This window comes from Gymnogyps californianus, chromosome 10 (assembly GCF_018139145.2).
Source record: "Gymnogyps californianus isolate 813 chromosome 10, ASM1813914v2, whole genome shotgun sequence".
NCBI classification, from domain to species: Eukaryota; Metazoa; Chordata; class Aves; order Accipitriformes; family Cathartidae; genus Gymnogyps; species Gymnogyps californianus.
In genome coordinates this window covers 8,811,900-8,837,978 of record NC_059480.1, presented here as the reverse complement: position 1 = coordinate 8,837,978, position 26,079 = coordinate 8,811,900, and the positions used below count along the sequence as shown (strand labels likewise).

Here is a 26,079-nt window from a genome sequence, read left to right as displayed (position 1 = left end):
AAAAGAGACTATCCAAACAATTGAGTTCTATAATTAACACACCAAAATCTGTTCAGAAATGGTAATAACAGTAAAAGAGAGCTAAGAAGATGCTGCCTACTTATGTGGCAGATGTGGTTTTGTTACAATCCGAGAGAGAGAATCCATCCTCTTAAAGAATAAGAACAACATTAGAGGGGAAAAATAAAAGTAACTTTTTATTCCTAAGGGTGCAGTTAAAACATGAACTTAAAATATTTCCAGACAGGGAAGGGCTGTAGAAAAAGTAACCAGTGATGAAAAACATGAAATATGCTATCAAAGTATTTTTTCAAGTCTTTAAACACAAATTTCTTTTCTCACTGAAATTTATAAACCTGACACTGAAATATCTTTTCTTAAATTATTTGCTTTGTCTTTCATTTCACCAACAGTACTATTTTAGGGTTTTTCATTGAAGTTGGCTACAGTCATTGACTTCAAAAAAGTTTCACCTCTTCTGTTGTGTGTGGAGGGAGGTTTGATTCAAAATTGCATCTCAAGGAATTTTGAAATTTTCATGAGTATGTAGCGGATATATTTTTCTGCTTCAAAATATGGAAACTATAAAATGCATAGTTTCTGAAATTTCAACTAACTCCACAGATTTTTAGCTGTATTATTCACTTGCCTGTGATAATAAATGTTGTCAGTGGTGCGCTGGTCCCTTTTGGGAAGGAGGGGTGCAGCAGGAGCGTCGTTTGTGTTCGGTTGCTGAGCCTGTCCTGGTTGAGGGCCCTTTCCGTGCAGAACTCATTTGGAGATTGCAGCCTTTAGCATAGTGATCTATAGGGTGATGGCTCTGCAGCTCAGTGTTCCTGTGCCTGTTCTGTACCTCCCCCTGTACAGGACTGCCATCCCACTAGTCTTTTTTGCTGCTGCTGCAAAGAAGCACTTTAGAACATCTATGTCAAGTTTTCTTCTAATATAAGTTCATTGACTTAACTAGATTTACTTGAGCAAAACCATGTTTCTGTGTTTTTTTATTCACCCCATTCTCTTTCTTAGCTCCTAATCTGGAAATCAGTATTCTTCTCGGTTTTGAGTTCTCATCTTCAGCAGAGGCTGAGGCAGCAGGTAGAAACTGTTTCTTCTGGCCTTGGTCCCTGGTTGCCAGGGCTGCCGCAGGAGCTGCTGCCCAGCGGCTGTCAGCTCAGGGCTGGCTCGCTTGGACCTTCCCCGTCCCGTCTTCTGCTCAGAGCTCAGCCAGCCCTGCCTGGCTCCAGGGTCTCTTCCCTCCCCTGTTCAGAGTCCCGCTTAGCCTTCTTGTGGGTGAAGAGCGGAGCGCTGCCTCCATGGCACTTACCAAAGCCTCGACTTGGAGCTCGCTGAGATTTTTTTAAGATACGCACTGCATTTTTAACGATTTAGGAAGTTGTCAACAAAGAGGTTGGGATGGTTTCTTTATCCAAGCCTTTGCAAGACATTACGTTTTGGTTTTTTTTTTTTTTTAAGAACTATTAAGCGTGTCAAGCCTTTTCCAAACTATGGTGGAAAGATTCATTGCCATTTCAACAAGGACAAAGGAACAATTTAAAAGCAAGCACTGGGGGATTTTTTTTAACAACTTTAAATTTGCAAGAGTAATTTTTTTAAAGATTTCCCCCCCCAAATCAGAAAAAAGATAGCTTATTTAAAAATAGTTAAAAACAATTTAATGCATGTATTTTATTGTAGCTGTGACTAGAACCCCATCCACTATGAGATGAGTTTTTAAATTCTGAAATTGCTGGCTGAAATTTTCTAATAGAAAATTCAGCATTTCGAGAGACCAAGCAAGCAGACTTTCCAGCCCACACATGCATTCTTCTTTTTTTTTTCTTTTGAGAAAGCCATGAGTCTGAAAATCAGGTTTTAATGAGAAAATGGAGTTTGAAAAACAGCTTGAGAAAATTTACATCCAGATTTGACTGAAGTTCCATAATTCTTCAGAGCAGTTTTTGCAGTTTTAACATGTATCACTCTGGTAAATTTAAAAAAAAAAAAAAAAAAAAAAGGCATATAATAATGACCAGCAATGTTTGACAAATCTTGTCTCACTTTAAGAGACATAGAAATGAAGTAAATTTTAACATTAGAACTCAAAGATATCAGCATGATTATTTCAAGCTGATGTCCATTTAAAATCAATGTGATTTATTCTGAGGAAAAACTGAGCTTTTTCGTGCTGAAAATATTTTTGTTTGAGAATTTTCCTTGGATCTAATGCAGATGATTGTAACCTTTTTATGCTTGTGGGTGATCTGAATGCGAGAAAAGATTTTCCTCTCTCTTTAAAAAAAAAAAACCTAACAGAAAAAACTAATTAAAGCAAAGCTAAAGAATTGTATTTAAAGTTTGCATTGCACATGTGAACTAATCTTTTTACAATGGTATCTTTCGAAAGCTGTGTAAGAACCCCATTCATGCCAGGTCTCACCCAGCAAATCCTTCCTAGAAAAGCAGCCACATGAAGATTGTCATGAGCAAGCAATGAAGACGTTCAGGGAACAGGTTCTCTACAGGCTTCTTGTTTGCCTACTAAATCATTAACCTTCAAAAAACGCCCATCCGTAGCCTTAACAGGCGCTGGTTGTAATAGGTGTGTCAGCAGTAGTTCATGCTAAGAACAGCTTTTACAGGATTAGATTCGAGTTTTTAAGTGGCGGTACCAGGGAGCACTTAGGGGCGAAGAACTACTGGTTTAATGCAACACATTCTCTAATGTCCTTTTATGCCACGTGCTGAAATGTGGTGAATCTCTGAGCACACTAAAATGAAGAGAACTAAGTGTTCAGGAGTAGGTGATTTTTGAAGCAAAATGGCTGTGTATGCTTTAGGAGCAGCCACTGCGTTTGGAGAGCTTTCTTCAAGTCTTGAAATATTAATGATCTTGGCTTAATACAGTAGAAAACAAAATACAGTGCATGAAATGAGGTGAAAAAAAAAATCCTTGAATTACAGACTGTTGACCTTGCAGTACCCACTGAATCCATCTATTCCCTTTTAAACCACTGAGTCTGAAAAGACAGTGAGGAGGAGGAACAGTTGCAAAAATCTTTACCTGTGACATTTTCCTACCTTTCCAACAGCAAGTTATAGCCTGAGCAGGATCTTCAGCCTTGTACTAGATTGTTTATCGTCTAAATATTTTAATACTAGGAAGATGCTAAAGACAGCTCTTTGTTTAATAATTTCTGTGAACTATGATGTTCATATTAACAGTAATGTTAGAGTTTACATGTTTTATTTTAAAAACCTTGAATAATAGACAGAATTTTGTGGATAAGAGCAGTCAGCCTGGTCTCCTCTTGTATTCTGTTCTTCCATGCCTTGTCTTTATATATGGCCGCAAGATCCTGCCTGTCGGTGTCTGTCCTGGTCATATATATGCTTAGATGTATTTATGATCTGAGCTGTGACAGTGAAAACTGGGAATAATATCTCAGATCAGCATCTGCCACTTGACTGCTGCTGTTGTTAAACCAGGCACAAGAGGACATGCAGTGATAGTACAACTCACCAGATATTGCAAATCATATTAAAAAAAAAGATAATTTAGGTAATTTTCCTTTTTTTTTTTTTTTTTTTTCTGGGCAATTCACATCACAAGCAGAATGAGCTATTTTACATGAGTTGCTTTTGTGTACTGTGACTGCCTGGCTGGTAGGCTGTACCCAGTGGGTTTGTATTTGTGTTCAGGGACTAATTGTCTCTGATGTGGGGAGGCTGGGTTTGACCCCCGTGATTCTTCCTGCCAAAGCTGTGGTTTCTGATTTTAATTGAAACCCCAAGGCCGTTTGAAGCAAGGCCAAAAAGCACCTTGCAAGTTGAACCTTATCTAATAACATGATGCCTGTAAACTCTGGAAGCATAAATCTTAGTCACTTGAGCAATGTGTTTTTATAAGATCCTCTAGTCCAGTGACAGCCACAGCAAGAGAAAGCGGACTGATCTCCCAGTGCTCTTACAGATGGCGCACGGCACATCATAAAGTTAGGACTTGTTAAGGAAATTCCATAAATGGCTTTGGTTAATAAGAGTGAAGTAACGTGCTGTTTTATAAATGTGTTACTAAAATCCCTCTCCGTTTCCCATCGGAGGGCTTCATAAGAGAAGGAGGGAAAGGAAGAGGGGGACTAAGGGAAGGGTAAAACAGAAAGAGCGAGCCCCGGCTGTGTGGGGGCCTGCGCCCCACATACTGGAGCCTGTGCATAGCAGAGGAACCCTAAAGGTAGCGTAGGTGATAAATGAGGAGATGTGAGAGTGAGTCACATGGTAAATACTGGGAACAACCTTTCCTTTTTATACGTTTGCATGCCTGGGTAGTTTCTCTGTTCTCCGTAGCGCTGAAAGCCAGTGGTGATGGTGGGCTTTTATCTCTAGCCAAGGGAGAAATTTCTAGGATGACATACCTGTTAGCCACTATTAAAATGTGTTATTAATGATGCTAATGAGTTTTTTCCAAGTGATGTAAAAGTAGCCATTCGTGTAAGCATTGCATTTATGAAGATGATGTCACCGAAAGCTTGCCAACTGCACGTGGGACCTGGTGGCATTGGTGCAGTTACTGCTATGCCCTGGCTTCGAGGAGGGGAGAGCATTGCTGATTTCCTCCCTTGGGGAGAAAGAGCCAAATGAATTCTGCCTTGCCAGGAGGGAGACGTGCCATTTCCGGGCATGTTAGGCTGGGGACCTCGCTGCCAATCCCAGTGGGTTCCTGTCCCACTCCCTCTTGAAAATTGGCAGTGTCTGGCTGTCAGCTGCCATTCCTTAAGTGGTCATAGAATAAACCGACTGCACCCCTTTTGTCATGCTCTGTGTGTGTGTGAATGCAGGTGGACATGGGTTAAGCAACATGCAACTCCACACTAAGTACAAAGAGGCAGCTGATTTTCTGGCAGTGTCAATAGAAGAGTAGAATTTTTTTTTTTTTTTACCATTTCCAAGCCAGCTTTTGAAATGGCTCTTGTTGGGATTAGAAATCAGTATCCCCTGACATAGGATTACTCATTAAGAGTGTGATGATTGTTAATTCTTCACCTGGGGCTAAGAGGACATCATTAGATCTCTTTGAAATGTCTCCTGCCTTGATTTTGAATAAGTAAGCTAGCAATTTATGATCACAGCCTGGGCAAGTAACACTCTCCCTTCCTGTTCCTCCATCTAGCTTGCAAAATCGGATACTACAAGGCTCTCTCGACAGATGTTGCTTGTGCCAAATGCCCGCCTCACAGCTACTCCATCTGGGAAGGCTCTACCTCCTGCACCTGCGATCGGGGCTTTTTCCGAGCTGAAAATGATGCTGCCTCCATGCCTTGCACTCGTAAGTTGGTCTTTGAACAATCTCTTCCCCTTTTATCATCCATTTCTTCTCCTGTCTTTCTTTCACTGTGTATGTAGGAAATATTGCCCAGAGATCTGTGTCTCTAAGAAGTGTCCTGCTTCTGAGAGCAGCGTTCAGTAGCTCTTGCAGCCCTTTGCAGATGCAGTTTGCATTTTGGCTCACACTTCTGGGAGAGAAAGCGTTAGTTCTCAGCCCTGAATTCCTAACAGTGACATGGTTGCACTGTCCCTTGAGAGCTTACAGTCTAAATAAATCGGGAGACTGGGAGGAGACAAAGCTGCAAGAGAGGAGTGACTCACATACCTCAGTAACAGAGTGGGAAATAAAATACAGGTCTAAGTTCCAGTCTGAGGACCTGTCCAGTAGATCACATCACCTTTCATCTCTTTAAATACTGGTGTTTGTAGAAATTGTGAAAGCTTTTCTCGTAGTTGTATGACCTAGGGTAAATAGGTAATATTTATAATCTCGTTATATATCTAATTTGCTCAAAATGTAGCTGGTGACCCTGAGGAACATAAAAGTGTTTCTCTGAAAGGAGTGGTAATAATAAATCTTAAACCTTAATGAAACAAACACCCAAAGTAGGGTTTATTTTATCCTTTGTAGATAAATACATCATGCACAGCAAATGGAATTTGCTTTAGTTCCACCAAAATGCCTTCAGCAGGGGGAACAAGAGGCATAATGCACTGAGCACACCCATGGGGTTGCTGGAACAACTCCTTGTCTTCGTTAACGGCTCATGCAGCTGAAGACCTGGGATTCCAGGCATGCCCCGGTGTTAAATCGTGATCATCTAGTTCTTCGGTTTTCAATTCTATAGGAGCAGAGCAGTTTGAAACAATGAGTGAAAGGGCTGTATTTTACCAGGGGATATCCATGTGTGGCTTTCCCTGAAAGCTATTGGAAATGCTTCCAGATTTTTGGAGTTCAGCTGTATATTTATGTAGAGAGTGTGTGTATGTCTGTGAGTGAGGGAAGGCTGAGATATTTCTTTTGTAACATTTTAATATATTCCAAATTCATTTTGGAGAGATGACTCACATTTATTTAAATCTTAATTTCTCCCTTACAAGGCAGAAACAAAGTGTGTCCATAACTAAGCCAGCGCTCATCCCTTCCCCACACCCCATTGATTCCAGCTCTTCTTCAGTGATCTCCTTTTCGGCTGTGAGTTTTGCTGGGTGGTGGTTAAGCATGTCTGGGCATAGCCAGGAGCAGCTGCTTTTGCTTAGTAGGAAAGCAGAGGTCCGTATATCCCTTGCCAAACGTTGACTGGGGATGGAGGCCTAACTGTATTGTGAAACCTTGCTGAAGTGGGTAGGAACATGCTTTTTATAATATAATTTACACTAGGAGATATAAAGCCTGACCATTTTGATAGGAAAAATGTCTTTTTGCAACAAAAAAACCTGTTGTTCGGAAGGTACACCCTAAATATCGTTATACCAGCAAAAGTTTCTCATAAAGCCCTGGTCCTAGTGAGTGATATCCTGACCAAATTGAAATCAAATTAGTAATCAACTGGTTGAATTTAAATAGGCATGTGCAGCGAGTGAAGTATGAAGAGAGAGCAAAACACTTCCCGATGGGGGAATTGTGAGCAAATGATAAGTATGTTTGCTTGTATTGCAAAATGTACCCCTGCAAGCTTAGCCCTTTTTTGTCAAGTCTTGGGCCTACTTCTGGCACCCTTCCCCATTCCTGTCTTTGGAGGTCAGTCAAAGTTGAAGTCCCTGATCTTGGTCTTCTACCCTGAAAATATGAAGAGGGAAGAAGAGAAAGCAAGAGCCATGGTGCTAGCCTCAGTCTTCATCTCTGCAGCAGTCTAGGAGGACTTGGCATGCAGAGGCAAGCCAACGCCACAATCCCACGGACACCTGGCCTTGGAAAACAGGCCTGTCTCTGGAGGTCCCATCTCATAGCTTTGAATTTTCCTGTAGTTTAAGGGCTTCTTTTTCTGGATCCAAGGTGAAGGAAGACATAGAGGTTATTTCTGAGCTGGCTTGTGGGGCAGCTTTGCTCCCTCGCTCACTGCTGTGCTTGCTAATATCCCCTCTTTGAGGTCTGCCTTAGCAGTGTTTGAACGTTGCTAGGTTGGTGACTCCTGCACAGGCACAAAATGCAGCCCTGCGTGCGTGGTGCACCTCTGCGTTGCGCAAGGAACGGGGTGCAAGGGGCTCCTGGCGGGGCCGTTCGTTTGCCGTGCTCCCCACACTGAGTAGCCTTCTGCCCACGCACTTGAGGCAAGTGACAGAAAGCGCTTAGAGGGCCTCTGCTGAAGGAAGCCCCTCCGGAAGAAGCTCCCCGTTTGTCTGCCTTTCCTGACAAGATGTGGAGACAGAAGGGAACGTAAACATCAAAGGTTCTTTCAGATGGGTTCAGACTCTAATCAGTTCTTACCAGTTGGTTAAACCAGGTGACAAACCCAATTCCCTTGTGCTGACAGCCATAATAATCAGGCACCTTCTTTGTTCATTATGCTCTCTTTAACCCTGGTATTCTCATTCAGCTCTGCATTTAGTAATCGCTCAGTGTGACGGCACACTAATGAAGAAATAAAACACAGTATCTGAGATCCATTCTTCTAGCAAAAAGATAGAGTCTGCTCCACTGGCTTGTAAAATCAGGTTTCTGTTCACCTGGAGAACTATTAGACCAGGTGAATAAAAGTAACATTGGGTAATTTGGAGAGAACACCTGGAATGGACTGTGGATTGATCCTTTCTTTATTATTTCTAACCACTTTTTAAGATGGAGAACTTCAGCCTTCTTAGGATGTATTTTTGTAAAGCTTTGACCCTTGGCTATTGATTTCCTTTAGTAATCAACTGGCTGGCCTCGTCACTTATCTTCGCCTTCTAGGTTGGGGGAGGAAGACCGTTATGGCTTTCCATTAGCCTGATTGTGCTAGTGGATGAAAGGGAATTGGAGAATTCCCCTTCCTTTTCCTTTCTTGCAATTCCCATGATAAGTGATAAAAGCAACACCTACTTCCTGGTGCGCTGGTCAGGAGAGGTGCTCCAGAGTTTTCTCATTCCGTAACACCACTCTCTGACATCTCCATCCATTGCTGAGTTGTAAAAACTGTGCCTAACCTTACGGTAAGCCAGGTATCCAATGTAAACAAATAACTCAAACTCTGGTTTTAGTATTTTGCTCTCTTTTAGCTCTGCTAGAGTGAGTAGCTATGTCTGGTTTAAAGCTTGTACAAGTAAGAGCAGAATGTGGCGGGACATGAGCGTAGGAGACGGTGGAGCGGGCTGTGTCAGAAGGCCAGGCGTAGACACCCTGCCACACATATGTTTACTGATGCATCTTTTCCCTCAAGCTTGCCTCATGGGGATAATCATCAATGTGTCTGTCGCCACTGAGGAGCAGAGCCGCCCTGGCTCTGCTGCTTTGACCTAACTGAGGAATTTAGACTTTCAACTCTGAAGCACAGTGGGCTTGTCAGCTGTGTGCTTGGGCATGGAGATGGTATGATTGACCTGTAATACGCTTGAGCAGAAACTGTGGAAAACACGGACGCCTTTCCCTTTTGGAAGCATCTCAAAAATAATGTTAAGGCGGCTATTCAGACCTTCATTATATTTCAGTACTTGCTGAGAGACTGGGTCTTTCATAAGGTTAGCAATCTAATGGAGAATAAATTGCTTTAGCAACACAGAAATCCATGAGGCTGGAAAACAATCAGTCTCAATCATGGTCCTCATCCCTGAATTTCCTTCTCCGTAAGGAGATATTCTGTGAATTGCAGCCTGGTGCAGGCAGGTGCAGTTCCCACCCAAGTTAATGGGCGTTGGTCCTGCGTCCCCACTGTTAATGAGTCGGGTTCTCTAACTGTTTCTTAACAAACAATGCTCACATTATGAGTGAGAATGGGACGGTTTTGTGTTGTTTATATTGTCTGTTCGATTCAGATTATTAATGATTTTTAATTGGGAGCCCTTTACAAAAGAGAGATTACCAGCATAGACTGTCCAGCTTAAAATCTGTCTCAGTAAATGACCCTGAATAATTTAGTCCATTGTGCCACCCAAGCAGTGACTGATTGATTTATATTTTGGCGTGGCCTGAAATATTTCTAAAACGGTTGCATTTAAGACAGTTTATACCGGAGAACCTTAGAGATAATGAGAGCAGATTTAGTGAGATGCAAAAGAAAAGTGCCTGCTTTAAAAGGGCTTTCTCCAGTTTAGGTTATCAGGAAATCGAAGAGCCTGACTTCAAACAGCAAACATCACTTACTTGTCTTTACATTCGCCTCTTCTAATTGAATTTAGTGCACTGCTGTATTTCCTCCAGAAAGTATATTGTTTTTAAATTACCATTTCAGTGCTATTACTCAAGGCTCCTGCTTCTAATGCTTTCTGACAGTTATCAGCATAATGAACCATAATGAAATGATGAGCAATCTACAGTGGAAACTCAATGTGGATTCCACTAGAGCTGTGTGACTGTGTTGTTAAAATTTGAATGCACATTAAAATAACACTGTCCTTATTTGTTTCCAAGGTCAAGGCTTTAAGAAAGGTCTGAAAGGTCTAAACACTTCAATTTTGTAAATGTTGCAGTCTAATATACGCCCTTAGCGCAATCTTGTGTTGCATTTAATATGTCTCAGAGATAAATATTTGACCTGCATTTTCAAAAAAGAGTGAATTTACCTACCTAATAACTGTGCTTGCAAATGAGTAATTACACAGGAGCTGATTATTTGAGCATATGTTTATTATGATTGCTTAGACTTCTAAATAAACAAATGTGCTCTTTTTCCTTCAACTTAACTTGTGCCTCTTCTAAATTTCCAGACAGACGCCGATTATCACTGTTCTAGCTTTTGGAAGAATAAGAAAGTAGAGTACAACACATGGTCATGCTGGCTAGTATGTTGTAGGTAGCTTTGCTCTGGCTTTGCCATGCTTCCTTTCCAGGGTTTGCACGCTTGTTCTGGCACTGCTTCAGTCTAACCTCTGCTGTTAGAGCCCGTTCTCTATAATATGAAGTATATGCCAGTACAGCCTCTGATCTTCAGAAGTTGAATTTGCGACATAATAATTCTTCCACGTCGTTATATATGTGCGTACCTTAAGTAAATTATTTTGTTCTTAAAACCTCATATAAGGTTGTTCATTATGTAAACAGTACGTCAAAATGCCTTTTAAGGTGCAGTATGGCAGTTGCAAGAGCAGAGGGAACAGTGGGTAGGCAGTATGGAGAGAATGATTTTTTCTTCTCTACATGGGCTGGGAAAATAGACCATCCATTGCTGTCTTGCTGCCAGACCAAGAGAAAGGGATTGTGAGTGATGGGAATCTCAAAGGAGAAGGCTGTCTCCCCTCGTCTGTGGTGACGGGCTGAAGGAATTGACAAAACATTGAATAAGAAGGGGAGTGATTATGGCTTGAAGAGAAGAGACGGGAGTAATTTGACAATGTGTGTTTATAATCAGTAGACTTAAAATCATCACTCCTTTAAACACAGCAACTGTTTATTAGCTGTCTTCTGATTTTCTGGCCAGAGCCTTAAATTAACGGAGACATTTACTCAATTAAGTGGGGGCTTTGATTTGGTTAGTCAGGACCCAGTTCTGTAGAGTCATTGAAGTAGATTAGAGGGCTAACAGAATAAGAAATTCAGCAGTTGGGCCAATGACAGAACAACTTATTTTTCTGGTTGGATTTCTTTCCTGTCAGACTGTCAGATAACTTTCTGGTGTCCGCAGTGGAATTCTTCTTTTTATCTCGAAAAACTGAGTGAACATAGGTGGTATTGTCTGCAGCACAGTGTATTAGAGTAGATGCGATAACGTGTCTTAGCATACATGGCAATGCAAAATGTTCTTAAATGGCGGTTTTTGGAAAAGAAACCCAGAGCCCACAGGGGTGGCACCTGCAAGCATCAGTTTTCCCACACCTCTGCCAGTGGTAACTGGACCTCTTTACTTAACTCCCTTAGCCTGGAGAGAAGAGGAAATATCAATTGGATTGTTCTGCAGGTGAAAGGAACAAAGCCTGTTGTGAAGCTGGTAACCAGGGTTCTTTTGGCAAGTAAGTAGGAAATCGTACATGCCAGTAAAATGGGCATTTTATCATTGGCGCTGGTCCAAGATCCCTAGCTTGGCAGAACTCCCACTGAAGTCAAAAGAGTCTTGCCTGAGTAAATAAATTAAGAATTGTTTACCAAATCAGTTGCCTTATTAAAACCCAGTTCTAATGCTAACCATGCACAGAAAGGAGAAGGGGGTTGGAAATAGAGCAGATGACTGGTATTTCAAGTGGCTGCCGCATCTTGCAGACTGTTGACTTTGGTCTCACCAGTTGTAAAAACACATAATCTATAATGATAAATGGTCAGGAATAGCCAGCCAGACAAGAAGCGAGAGTTGTCCGAACTGTCAGTGCTTGTGTAAATTAGCCCAAAGCCAACAGGAGACCTGTCCACAACTGCTGAAAGAAGCAATTAGTGGCAGCAACATATACAACTGTCACAGGAAAGTGTGGGCTTTATTTCTAAGCCTAAACTTACACAGCCCAGGTGTTTACTCTGCGTTATAACTTGTCTTTCAGATGGTTAAAGAACAACGAAGGCTTATCTGAAGGGCTTCACAGCTCACATGCTGAAACATTATTGACAGCTCCACAGTTGTACAGGTTTAATGAAGCTTTATGAGACGGAAAGAGAAGGCCAAAGTGCTTTCTCTTAAAGGCTGTGCCTGGCACCACTTTGCCAGACATTTTAGTCAGGGAACTTAAAAGAGTTTAAAGACATTGATTATTTAGTAATTACTTTCTTTGCATCCACTCTGAAAATAGTAAACTCTCTATTTCACACTCAGCCGTGCCTTTGGGGAGATGAGTTTTAGGATCATGATCAAGTTAGAGTATTGATTAGAATTGTTAAAGGCTATCCGTACAATAACGGCATCATGAGGCCTTGTTGAGAGAGTAGCAGTATGGTCACATTGGTGAGGCTGGCAACACGACTAAAAGCCTTAGCAGAGTCGTACTGACTCTTAGTGCCTGAGCTAGCCCTTTCAAACGTACTTGATATACTTCCAGTAACATTTCATTGCTCTCTGTAGAAATGCTCCAAAGATCTTTGGAGTTGTTCATTGTATGGATCTTTCCTTTTTTACACCTTTTTATTTGTTCTCTTTATTCTTGCTGTTGTACACAAAAGCTGACTTTCAGATCTTGTATAGCAGAAAACGTGCTAAACTTTTCACCGCTTCTGATAATGCATTTCTAGTTAGGTTTTCTTGCTATTAGACAGTTGGATGCTTACTCCCAGGTGCCTGCTGCTCCAGTAACTTATCAAAGACTTAACTGTTCCTCTGTAGTATAGCCAAGGCCAAGTTGCCGATTCAAAACAGGCCAGTTCATACTAGGCTCCTTTTAAACAACGGTGAGTCATAGCAACCTTCCCTGTTGTATGAATCTTGTTTATTATGTAGCAAATTAGCTCAAGATTTCTGAATACCCTGAGTTCCCTTTGAAATCACTGGAGATGAAGAGGGTCAGCATCTCTGGAGCAGGCTCATAAAGAGGATCCTTTTGTCAGTCCCGGTCCAAAGCCCATTGAAGCCTGCTGGTCTGCCTGATTGACTTTGTTTAACAAATACCCGTAGTTGGCACTTTGCTGCATTTAACAGTGTGTTTATAGGGTTTTCTCAGTTTGAGGGTGAAGTTAGAAAGCTTCGAACTGCAGCAGGTTATTGTATTATTTTTACTGTTTGTTAGAATACTTTTTAATCCTTATCAAGCTAAGGTCTACTTTTTCTGCCTCAAAAAAGAGAGGTGATATTTTCCTCAAGGAGAGTGCTGGAATGGTTAAAGAAGATTAAAGTATTTTCTACATGCTTGAGGTTTTCTGATGTCTGGTGGGAATTGCCAATGAAGCTTCCTTCCGATTTCACGCTGTCAGGTGAACGCAGACCGAATGCAGGGTGACAACCCACTTGAAAATAATTATCCATTGCCCTGGCTGCAGAGACATCCGTTACCTGATAGAGAAATATGCTTTTACACACATGCACACACAGACTGAGTAAATTATTTTTTTAATCATTTTCTCCTTCCAGGGCTCAAAAGCTTCATCCTGCTTGTTACTTAGTCACATACATATCTTTTGAAAGCATCTTTCTTTTAAAGGAAGGTACATTTTAAATGCGCTGATCTGGTGACTGACAGGATGCTCATAACGAAGGCTTGCCTTCTTGAGGGTATATATTTGAAATATCTCCATTAGCACTTCTGTGGAGAGTGTGGGTTTCAGCTTGCGTTTTTTTCTCTTCCCACAGACAGATCTTTCAAGGTAATAAATATTAACCATACCATAGGTTAGTAATAAACAGATGTGGTTACAGTCCAAATACTGATAATATCAGTTCAGTCCTTAATGGGTAATGTTGCTGCCAAAATAATCCACTACCACTGTTAATGGCTGAGGACTAAGCTGGCACAAAAAAAAGGAGCTCCTGGTAAGGAGCCCTCTGCCAGGGGACACGCTAAGGCAGAGGAGTGCGGGCAGGCGGCTGTTCGTGGCTAGAGAGAGCTTTGTTTTGCGTGCCATCAGAGTGGGCTTCTCGTAAGTGCTAAATTCACTTTAAAGGCATTAAGTGTCAGAACCCTGTGATGCGGTGCTTTTTGGTTTGTTTTGTGATGTTTTGGTTTTTCAGCCTAAGAAAATAGTATATAATGGCTGCTTGAGTCTGATAAAATTGGCCAAACCGAAGCCCAGAACTTTATATTCAGTGCTTTGTTCATGGGACTGCTGAGAAAAGGAAGAAGATTTTTTTTTTACTCGCCTGTAGCTTTGGTGAACAAAAGCTGTTTGCCCAAAATTTGGAGCTGCTAGTTGTCTAAATTCTGGCATCCTATCAACCTGGGGCAGCAGAGAACCAAGCTGCAAGGTCCGTCTTATTTCTTGTCATTTTATGGGACAACAAAGTCACTTGGGAGCTGTTTTGCTGGGAATCATTTCTTTCTCTTCTCCTTTCACTGTCCTTTAATCCAGGCCTCCTAACCATACACTGTTGCTGAACTAAATTAACTGGTTTGGTGAAGACAGTATTCTTTATGTCAGACAAGTCTATCTGGTCCAGTTGTAGAAAACTGTAATTGAATTGACTGCATACACCCACAGAGACTTTTAAAGAAGCACCTTGCTGGGCAGATCAGTAATAAAAAAGGAAGATGTAAAGCCAGGGATATTAAAACCTTTGTCATAACCATTTAAATACAGTTCCCCAGCACAGTGCACTTAGAGTTCTACCCTCAGATCCCAGGATTAGTTTCCAGAGGTATTTTTCCGTTGCGTAGATCAGTCGGGTTTACAGCTGTAGGGAGAAAGGGTGGGCTGACTTGGTTGGAGTCTATCTGCATGACCGACAAATCATGCCTGTCTGCCTGTCTCGCTGGAGTCTCTCCAGCTCCGGGAGCCCAGCTACAGCATGCCCCTTTGACATGGGTTTGTAGTATACGGAGTTTGTCAAGGGAGAGGCGCTCTGCTTTGGACTCGTGGCTTGGCAGCGGTGCTGAACTTGCGGTCCTGGTGCAGCCTGGTTAGAGCCCGTCCTTGGGCATGCCGAAGGTCCTGGTGTCTGTACCTTCCCTTTGGCATGCATGAAGGGCTTGCAGCAGGAATATTCACTCAGTTGCAGCTGATCGTCTTTGTGCTATTTGCCTTTGAAATTGTTCATTGCGTTCAGGATAGACTTTCTTTTTCCTTGCCGGAACGATTTTGCCAGTTCCACTAGGTTGAATCTCCTACAGTTGTACTGTTATCCTTTGGTGGCAGGAAGAAAGGGGCTTTGGGATAACTTCCTCAGCAGGATGGTATCTGAACAACAGGCAAACTTTGAGCCAACAATCTCTGATGGTCTCCCTCAGTGTGTAGGGCAGCTGATTTAAATGCAAAATATTATTTTCCTTGCAAATAAACAGTTTACTTGATGAAATGTCCTTACTACGCCCAGTGTTAGTCTGCAGCCTGCTTTGCTTCACAGCCGTGGCCCCTTGCCATCTGCACCCCACAGGTGCTAGTTCAGTCCCGGATAGCGAGTTCATTACAGGGTCTTCACTGCGGAAGCTGTATGTGAGTCACTTCAGTGCTCGGACCAGACTTGATCCCTGGTATGAGTCACAGAGGCTCCTTAACTATGCCCACAGAGACCTATAATCTACAGAGAGCTGGCACACAGGTAACGTAGCACACGGAGATGTCCTGTGGTCTGGAAGGTAGGAGGGAGCCTGTCAAATGTTGATACGTGCCCTTGTCATGGTTTTCATCAAGCATCTTATCAGATTAGCAGTGGCGTGTGGGAGGCTTCTGACTGGAGAGGGAATTGAGTATTTTGTAGGAAGGGGGGGAGAGAAATATTGATGGATGAAAAGTTAAAATGCAGCCTGAGATTGCGGTAAGAGTGCTAAAATACATCAGTCCTTTTAGTACAAGTAATGCTCATGCTATTAACCCCTTCAAAGCTCTAGTTTTCCTGAATATTCGTTTGACATAGGATACAACATTGTCCTTAAGACAGACAGATCTGTCTATCTGTGGGTGAAAGAGACAGATAGATATAATGGCTGTAGGTTATTGCAGCAAGAGAAAGCCAAACAATCTGCATTGCCCAATACATTTAAGTAAATCTAATAGGAGGGTTGAGGAAGATAGCAAGATTAGCTTGACAAAGATTATTTGTTGCTAAACAGACTCTTCAGTGTTTCCCTCAGCCCTGACACACACAATGAACTGCTCCACCCAGGGCCTTTCCATTTGCTTCATGGCTCAGTTGATTTTGATGGGTTTATTGTGAAGCAAGATTTATGGAGCCCCAGGAAGGAATAAAATTAAAAACTTCCGTTCCCTGTGTTCCCACAGAGGAGTCCCCTCTGTCCGCTCACGGTGCTGGTAAATGGGCTGCGTGAGGGATATGGCTTTCAGGCCTCATGATCAAACTGTGTCCTCTTTGCAGTCCTCCGACGGGAGACGTGCAAGTGGCCCTGCAGATCCATCTGTCAGGTTCTGTTGTCTTGGGCGAGGAAAGCAAGAGCACTTGGCTTCCTAACATTATAAAATGAACTTTAAAATTAGTTGTTTTACAAAATAAAGATGTCTACATTTTTTTTTTTCTTCTGTAGGGATTGTCACATTTTTAAGCTCTTCTGGGCTATGTGGCACTATTAGCTCCATGCTTCCAGAGTGCTGAAGGGCTCATGCAATAGCATACTTCCATCAGCAGGAGTTTTAAGAAAAATGCTGTAAATCATGGGGTTCAGGACAAAATCACAGACATTGGCACCAGTTTCAGTGGCGCAGCTCCTTGTCTCCCCTCTCATCTGCCCCGTAGCTAGATTTTTCTGCAGGAGAACAGAGGGTTTATGTGAACGTGGTGGTCTGGCCAGCAGGACACTGTTCCTGTGGGATCCTGCTGGCTGGGTTCATCTTGAAACAGCGCTGGCATTTCCAGCCTGCCACGGCCCTGAAAGTGTTTTCATCTCGTCTATCGGTAGCGGCTCTGTTGTCAGAAACAAAGCAAATCCTGATCACCATTGAAGGAGCAGATACGCCCTGTGTTTCAACATCTGAAACCAGGCCCATCAATCTGAAACTATTCCCCACTCCCAGTGCCAACAGCTCCATTGATGCCTATGCTCCAGAAAGAAAAGAAATTGCTTTTCCCCTCACTGTAATGTCAGCCCACCATTTGGAGACTCCCCCGCATCTTCCTTTTCATGCTGGAGGTGGTGCACTCATCTCTGTGACCTGCAAGCATCTGCTTCCCTGGTTTTCCGCTTCATTGCGTCTCTGTTTAGACACTGCAATGCCCTGTCCCACATACTAATTACTGACTTTTTGCTTCTGAGGAGCTTGATTCATTCTGGCACATTTTCCCATGTGAAACTGGACCTAGAGCCTTGGAAAATATCTTAATGGACATGAGAGTAAGTCTCAGTTTAACCCCAAGCTGGCTGCTGTATCTGAGCTAAAAGGCACCTCTTTCAGTCCATAACTGTGGCAGTATGAACCTTCCTCACGTGGAGTACTTTGCTTCATGAATATCCCCCTGAAATGAGGGCAGCCCTGGCAGAGCCAGGCGTTACTCAGGGAGGGGAGGTGTTTGCACTGGCACCACCTTATCTCAGCTCTCCTGGCCGTGCTCCGAGTCGATGGTCTCGCTTGTTTGATTGCAGTAAGTGAGTGCTCTGTCAGAAAGTGCCTTTTGCTTTTTCTCACTGTAAAGCTCTTGCCACTTCCCACAGGAGCAGTTTCTGTTCAGGGCTTGCTGCTGCCAGGTACTGAACGGCCTCTGGGAGGATGGACGTCCTCAGCTCCCACCGGCTCCGGCAGCCGCTCTGGCGAGCTCAGACCTTCGCTGCACAGTGTGGACTGGGGCTGCAGTCTATTGAGGCTGCTGGTTTCCTCCAGAGGCTTTTGTTTGTTCTCCTGCCTCCTTGACAGTGCGGAGGGACAAACGTTGTCACCTTGTCCTGAAGAGAGAGCCCTGGTGTGAGGCAGTTTGGGGAGTTTTGGGGTAGATGGGGTTTAGATCAGTTCCTACTCAGCAGTGCCTGCGCTGCTGCTCGAGTTCATGATTTCAGGAGTGTCTTCCACCTCATTGCACTCAGAGTGTATTTTTGAAAAGGAGGCTCATGTATTTGCAGGCTAAGCAGAGACCGCTTTCTCCTGCCCAGGGGAGCTGGCAAACCCCGCTTTTGGGGGAAGGAGAGGTGGTTACGGGGCAGAGGCACTGGGCTGAGACTTGGGAGAGTTGTGACCAATGCCCAGATGTGCAAGGCACGTCTTGTGTGCCCTTGTCGTCTCACCACATCTCTCTCTACCTCAGTTTCCATGTGATGAACAGAGATTAAAAACAGTTTCTTTCCCTTTTCTTTCTCTGCTAGTTTCTAAGCATTTTTGGAGCAGGAAACTTCTCTTACAGTGTTTGGTAACTGATTTTTGAGTAAAAGGGTTTTGTTCTTAGGAGTCCTAAATGTTGCCAGTGTATAAATAAAAGTCATGAATGGCAGCGCGGTGGTGCAGCAGGCGGGAGGGTTCCCCGTCGCAGGGGCTGGCCTGGGCTCTCTCTTCTCCTCGCAGTAATTCTACCTGTCAGCCCCAATTAACTCAGAGACTGTTTCAAAGGTTTGGCAGGAAGGGGGGATTTCCCTCTTTTCGAAATGAATATATTAATTTTGTATTTCTGAAGTGAGCACAGAGAAACAATCCTTGCTCAGCTACTCTTGCAGCAGAGGCCTTTCCTTTAGGTACTGAATATAAGTAGCTACATTTGACCTTGTGGTGGTTTAACCCCAGCCAGCAACTAAGCACCACCCAGCTGCTCCCCCCTCCCAGTGGGGTGAAAAAAAGTAAAATTCATGGGTTAAGAACAGTTTAATAAGTAAAGTAAAATAAAATATGCTACTAACTAATAATAATAAAAATATAATAATAGTAATGAAAAGGAATATAACAAAAAAAGAGAGAAATAACACCCAAGAAAAGACAAGTGATGGACAGTGCAGTTGCTCACCACCCGCTGACCGATGCCTGAGCAGCGATCTGCCCCTCCTGGCCAACTCCCCCCAGTTTATATACTGGGCATGACGTTCCATCGTATGGAATAGCCCTTTGGCTAGTTTGGGTCAGCAGCCCCGGCTCCGCTCCCTCCCAGCTTCTTGCACACCCCCTTGCTGGCAGAGCATGGCAAACTGAAAATCCTTAACTTAGGATAAAAGCTACTTAGCAACAACTAAAACATCAGTGTGTTATCAACATTATTCTCACACTAAATCCAAAACCCAGCCCTGTACCAGCTACTAGGAAGAAAATTAACTGTATCTCAGCCGAAACCAGGACAGACCTCTATGTAATTTAAGACTCTTTTTTAACCTACCTGCGTCTCCTAAAATAAAAGTCTGGTCTCTTCTTGAACCTGTGTTATATCCTGGTGGCTTCAAGCACAGACCCAAGGATGTGATGCAGCCCTCAAAACCTTGTCCTCCGCAGAGTGGTCAGATCTCAGGCTTCCTTTTAGATGCATCTGATGAATCGAGGCAGCCAGAATTAATCTTCACTGTAGTCACCTCTTAACGGCCTAACCTCTTTGCTGCTACACTTGAGTCACTTTGTAATTTCAGCAGATTTTCACCATAATGTATTCGGTTCCCATCTTAGTCTGATGGCTGTTTTTGTACCTTTGGCATATGAGAGATTATGATTTATTTATTTATACACTTAATGAAACTATTGGTGCTGGCTGAATTTTTTTCCAATTTCATAACATTTTACAAGTAACAGGAATGGAAAACCTGGAATGAAACTTGCTAGAACTTTCTCTTTCCCTTCCTTTTCTGCCAGGAGATCTGGTTGAACTTTTTTTGAATTCCAACTATCAAATGTATTTTGATAAAATTTAAGAAGCTTTCACAAGCTCTCCTGTGTCTTGAATAAATATTGAATTTGTGACTTTCTACAAAATTATTTCCAGTATTTTTCTGCTAATAATATTTGTATTTAAAGCTCTAACTAGGAGTAATTACTAAGGACTGCTATTTTTACTGTATTCCGGTTTGGATCATTAAATTTTGCAAGCTTCATTCTCACTCTCTGTTTCATTTCTGTTCGATACAGTATTTACCTTATGGCCTGTCCCAAAGTATTGCGTGCATAGTCAGAGCGCCCTCGTGCTCTACCTTAGAACAGGCTGCCTTTTGATGATCAGTGAAGCTTTTTGTGATGTATAAAATACCCATCTGTTTCATGGGGTTGTTCTGAATCATCCTTTTTAAATTTAAGGATACAAAAAGTGTGTCTCACCTCAACTGTATTGAAATTAGATTAAGAGTCACAGGATTAGCTCTTCTGCATTTTCAATGTGCTTATTGGTTTTGGGCCTGTGGGGATTTAAGCATATAAATAAGATTTCTGCCTGTGCGTTGGTTACAGAGCGAGGCAGGGCACTGCTGGAGGCAGTTTGCCCGGTTGGGCAGAACCAACCATTACAGTCCCAGCAGGTTGCTGAAGGTGCCGGGAGGAGCTGCCTCCTGCGGGCTCTGCTCTGCTCCTTTCACCCCTTCCCTGCACCCAGCTCTGCCCCTCTCCTGCCCAGGGAGGTCCCCCCCAGCTTGCCTTCTGCTCTGTCCCCAAATCCCGCAGTCCCCATGCTGGAACCAGCTGGGAACTGTTTGGCAGCATGTTTATGAGTCTTGAAGTCTCCTGTCCCTGTGGTGCAAGAGTTGACCTTGTGTCTCTGATTCAGTCTTATTTCTAAGCTTTCTGTATGGTCTCTTGTTCCTGACCAGTTTTCTTCTATCAACTCTTCTTTCAGCTGCTCACTGTATTTTCCTCCCCAATTCTTTCACGTTCTCCAGCACTCCCCTATTGTTACCTTTATTCTTCTTCCTTCAAAGCCCTAGTTCTGTGTCCAGCTTTCTACTCAAATCTCCTTCCTGCATCCCAAAGTGTTATGTCCAGCATCCTGCTTGATGGGCTTCAGTGTTCACTGAATGCAACCGGACATCAACTTGTCCAGAAAATACTGCACTTCTATTCTTAAGAAAAAAATATTGGGAGATCAACAATTTCAATGAGAGTCTGCCTGTAGGTAATGGGGGACCTTAAAAGGCTCAAGTGAAGCAGGAGTTTGTGCATTTGATGCTTTGCTCGGGAGATCATTGAAAAATGAATGCAAAATATATAAATTTTAAGGTTTTCATAACAAATATAAATAGTGAAAGTGAAAAAAACCCCACTCTTGTTTAATTGCAATACTGGGCTTTCAGGCTCATTTAGAACTGGAGAATACTGTTAATTCATCAGATGAAGAGATCAGAGTTTGACTTACCAGTTGATTTTTCACTTTCATTAAGAGCACAGAGTTCTGTGTGGTCTCCGCTGTCCTTGACTTAAGTGGCAGTTGCACATGCTCAGTATCACCCAGGACCCTAAGTCTGAAGATACTATGTAAGTTTTTTCCAGTTACTAAAAACGTGCGGACTTTTTTTTTCTAGGCCCTCCGTCTGCTCCCCAGAACCTGATTTCCAATGTCAATGAGACATCGGTGAACTTGGAGTGGAGCCCCCCCAGAACAAAGGTGGTCGGGAAGACATCTCCTACAATGTGGTGTGCAAGAGGTGCGGTGCCGGTGACCTCAGCCGCTGCCGGTCCTGTGGCAGCGGTGTGCATTTCAGCCCCCAGCAGAACGGCTTGAAAACCACCAAAGTCTCCATTACTGACCTCCTGGCACACACTAACTACACCTTTGAAGTCTGGGCGGTGAATGGAGTGTCCAGGCAAAATCCCAGTCAGGACCAAGCTGTGTCAGTCACTGTGACAACTAACCAAGCAGGTAGGAACCTAAATACAAGTTCTCTTCCTCCCTCTTCTGCCTGTTTTCTAGGAAAGCTGTGATTTCCATTACATTTAGCATTAGCAAATGAATGCAAGGAGCCCTAAGATGCGTAACTGGGTCAAACCCTTATTTTCTGCTTATTTATATGGATAGTTTAAATTCCTTAGAGCTAGAAAAACAGAGGAGGGTTTGACTCCTGTAGCTGAGAGCAGAGCTGTGCTGCAGCACGCGGTGAGGACGCTGGGAGGCATTCTGCAGAAGCAGAACAGCACAGCTGCCCTGGGCCACACGAGGGGACAGAGCCAGGGCCACCAGCGGCTCGGCCCTTTGTAGGGGACACCCAGCACATGGACATGAATATGTCCTTGGTGTTTACAGAGGGCAAAATACGCACTCGGGGAGCACAGGATTGTGCTTCTGCCCCCTTCCAAAAAGGGCTGCCTAAGATTCAAAAAGTGGAATGAGTTGGTGCTCACTTGCCTGCCTGCTCTCTCTCCTCTCCTGCAAAGTCAATTAGATTCTGTCCCATTGTTAAATAAATACCTCCTTAACGCGCTGCTAACAACGTTTCAATTGATCAGAGCTGGCATTATGTTAGAAATCCTATATGAGCTTTCATCTTCATGCTGGCTGATTTTTGCATTTCACTCATCTGGGAGAGTGAAACACTATTTCTGTTTATACCTGATTATTTCAGATACCCTAGGCAGTCCTACTTTTTTCAGTCCCCTATGCTTGACCTAGTGAAGGCTGCTGCAGCAGATTGCAGTTTAGTTTTGATGATCATTTGTATGATTTTTTTTCTTTAATTACATGAAAACATTTCTTGTTTGCAGCTAGCTAGGGTTTCAAGTACAGGGTTCCAGTTGAATTTTTAATGTAATGCACAAAATTATATACATTTGAATATGGCACTCTTCTGTATGCAAATTAGATATCCAGACTGTCAGACTGGCTACAAGACTGTCAAACCTGTTATCTAATGGCTCACAGCGCTGATTGCCTTCAAGTCCCACAGATGTTGCAGGCATTCAGCACCTTAGAGCGTAGCTTACAGGGTTATCATTTATCGTTAGACTTCTGGTGTATGGGACAATATTCATATTGTATGTTTTGATAGTACTGGACTATATAAATATTTTGAATTCTGTTTCCTAGTAGATGCGCATGAAAAATAGGTATGCATAGTCCAAATCTACAAATTTTAGCTGTAGTCCAGAAAACTTCAGTATTAACAGTGAGAGAGACATTCAGTTTGGCAGTGACAGTTAAAGCAAAATTGTCAAGTCCACGCTGAAGCTCCTTTGAAAATCTGGTCCAGTGTTTTTTGTTCTTTACGCATACAATTGACAGCATCCCTTTTAAATTATGATGCAAAAATTCAAACTATCGCTTTGCCTAGTGAAGAGAAGACTAATAGAGAAAATAGAGAATAAGGGCTATTACAGAGTCTTGGGAGAAAGCTGCGGGAGGATGCTGTCATACGCTATATGAAAAGAGAAGGTTGAGTACCGCAGCAGGGACAGTGTTTTTGTGCTATGAATGCCTAGCAAAGCGAGTATTTCTGACTGATTTTGGCATGTGTAAGGATTAGTGGATGCATATATGCATGAATAAGTGAGTGGGATCCATCTACCGTGTGAAAATTCTACCATCTTATGCTTTAATATGCAAACCGAAATCTGATTGAATATGCAAATAAGAATTGATTTTGTTTATTATCCATGAGTAGCAGTTCTTCACATCAGGAAATTTGTATTTTTGCCAACATTTCCAATTTTGAAACATGCCCAGTCTATCAAAATGCTTCAGAGGGCTGGAGAAAACTGTACGGGTACAAATGAAAATGAACTCCAAGGTGCCGGGCGTTCGTTCTCCCGTTCTTCAGATGACTTTGTGTATTCTGCTACATAGAAAATCTAAATAGAAATGTGTGGCCTAAACCTACAGATCTCAGCTGAGATAAATAGTCCTTACATATGCAAATAATCCCATTGATTTCAGTGAAACTGCTTGCTTGAGTAAAGGTTTGTAAAGTTGGACCCTTGGGTTTTACAAGTACTGATCTGTTTAATAATTGCAAATGTGTGTCTGGGGTGCATTAAAATTCTTGTGCCACTCATTTTCTTTCACTATGTTTCATTATAAAGAAATCATGTCATGATAGAGCACTGCCACAGGCTTGGTTTTGATCTTGCACCTTTCTTACACTAATGTAAAGCTACCTTGGTTTCTTTGCAGCAATTTCTAAATTCACATTAGAGCCAAGGTCCTCCTTTAATAACACTCTTTCCCTGTTTTGCTAATAAAAATGAAACCACCAACACTGCAAATCTGTAAACGACTTTATTGGTTTTGCTATCTATGCTTGTGCTTTCCAACTTTTGATAGAAAAAAAAATGTTGTTAATGTGATTCTTTAGTTCTTTAGAGATGAGCAGTGTTTTTGGGTCGTATTCTGGGGAATTTGCTGGAATTGTTTGCAAGAGGTGCATCTTTGAGTTAAATTCAGTAGGGATGGTAAATTTGCAAGGGAGCAGGAAATCCTTCCTCTTAACACCAGTCTCAAATTGACCTTCCAAATGTGCAACCATATAATCTGAAGAAAATATACAGAAATTTTAGAATGCGATTTTTGATGTCAGAATCAGAAATCCAAATATTTGTATGTTTGTTTGCATTGGTGCCAGCCCCTATAGAAGGTATGCATTTGGAGACGGACAGAGAGCAATGAGAAATCAGCTACTGGTATGTTCAGCACAAAATTGAAGAAATGTGTTGCAATGACATAAAAGGTGCAGGTGGTTTTTTTGTTTGCTTTTGCCATTTTACTCGTGGAGATAATGAAATGAGGCAGTTTACTTTCCCCCTTTGTTTAGACACTCTTTTCAGTTTCCAATACTGTAGAAAAATGTTTAAATGAAAATAAGCTTTTGCCATTCAAAGTAGGATCAAAAAGCATTTTTGAAAAACTATTTTTCCTGCTTCCTTTGAAAAGGTCCTGGTTTTTATAGCTTTTTTTTTTATTAAAGAGAGAAGTTAAATTTCAGGCTTTGAACCAAGTAAAAATTTCTATCTCCTAGTGAAATTCTTCAATGTTGTGACGTTTTAAGAATTTTGAATGGTGAATTCAGCTCGCTATTCTACATGTTGAGTATAATAATTTTTTTGAGTTTTTTGAGATGGGAACCACCACTCTCTTCCTATATAAGATTAAAAAGAAAGTAAAAAAGCAAAGGACGGAACACTGAGCTGTTGAAATTTGGAGCCAGGGCCCTTAGCACAATGAGTACTGGGAAAGGCTGATATTAAGGGTCTCCACCAGTAGTGGTGACTTTTGTGGCTTTCTGGTTTTGATCAAATGAAATCAGCACTTCATCCGTCTTTTAAAAATGTGAAATGACTTGTGGAAGAGATACAAACCAGCAGTTCTCATGTGATGCTGCTAGGAGAAGCTAATTTCAATGAGACACTCTACCAGGCAGTTGACTGAATAGCTCAAAAATCTCCAGGCTCTTTTTTTTTTTCTGCTAAGGATAATGCTGCAAAGCTGTTCAAAATTAAAAGTAAATCTCTCAATAAAGAGACCTTGTTCACAGCAAGCAGGAAGCTTTTGGTTTTTTGAAGAGGTGCTGAACAGTTTATATTTTTATTGAAGATTACAGCCGAGCTGTTTAGGTCTCCAACCTGACGGCCGCATTCACTGCTAAGTTGGTCTGTGTGCACGTCTGAGGGGGCAGCACCGCAAGCACAAGGTTTTGCACGGATGCAACATGCGTTCATAAGGCAGGACAGTGGGGGGGGGGGGGGCAGGTAGAGCCTACACAAGCTCTAAATGAGATTTAAAATCCAAACTCATTATTCTGCTTGCTTTGCTCCCTTCTGTTTGTTTGCATTTTATGAGGGATGGGTGTCCTGCTTGCTCCTTTGCTTGTTGGAGTTAAACCGGTTGATATTTCTGAATAAACAGACTGCCTGGTGATTCGTTACCTTGTTAGGTTACCTTGGGCTCAGTGTTTCCGTAAGTGGACCAGCACAGCTAGATGGAGGCAGGATGTGCCAATTAGGATGAAAATAGTGTATAAATAAACAAACTTACTCTTTCTCCCATTGCATGAGACTGGATGTTTTCAAGCTGCCTGTGCTCAGGATCAAGAACTGATCTTTCTTATGAATATCTCAGGCTCTCTGTCCCATTTTTTCCTCTTTCTGTTCTCGCTCCTCTCCCTGGCTCCTTTGTCTCTGCGATCTCCCACACCTTGCCTGTCTAGCTGTCTGTTTGCCTGTCTCAAAGCTGCTTCATCTCTGAGGCAGAGCAGTGTGGCTGGCTGTGCTGCAGTCCTTCCCTGCCTCTTTTGTATGCTCCCCCGGTC

General features: G+C 42.5%; 1 protein-coding gene across 1 annotated transcript in view; it reads left to right on the top strand.

Moving 5' to 3' along the window:
• EPHA4 (EPH receptor A4) overlaps window positions 1-26,079 on the top strand; it is a 107,065-nt gene that overhangs the window by 38,065 nt on the left and 42,921 nt on the right. Inside the window, 3 exon segments of the mRNA XM_050902890.1 lie at window positions 5,168-5,323; window positions 21,367-21,432; window positions 21,435-21,704. Of these exon segments, the coding sequence (XP_050758847.1) occupies window positions 5,168-5,323; window positions 21,367-21,432; window positions 21,435-21,704 (492 nt within the window).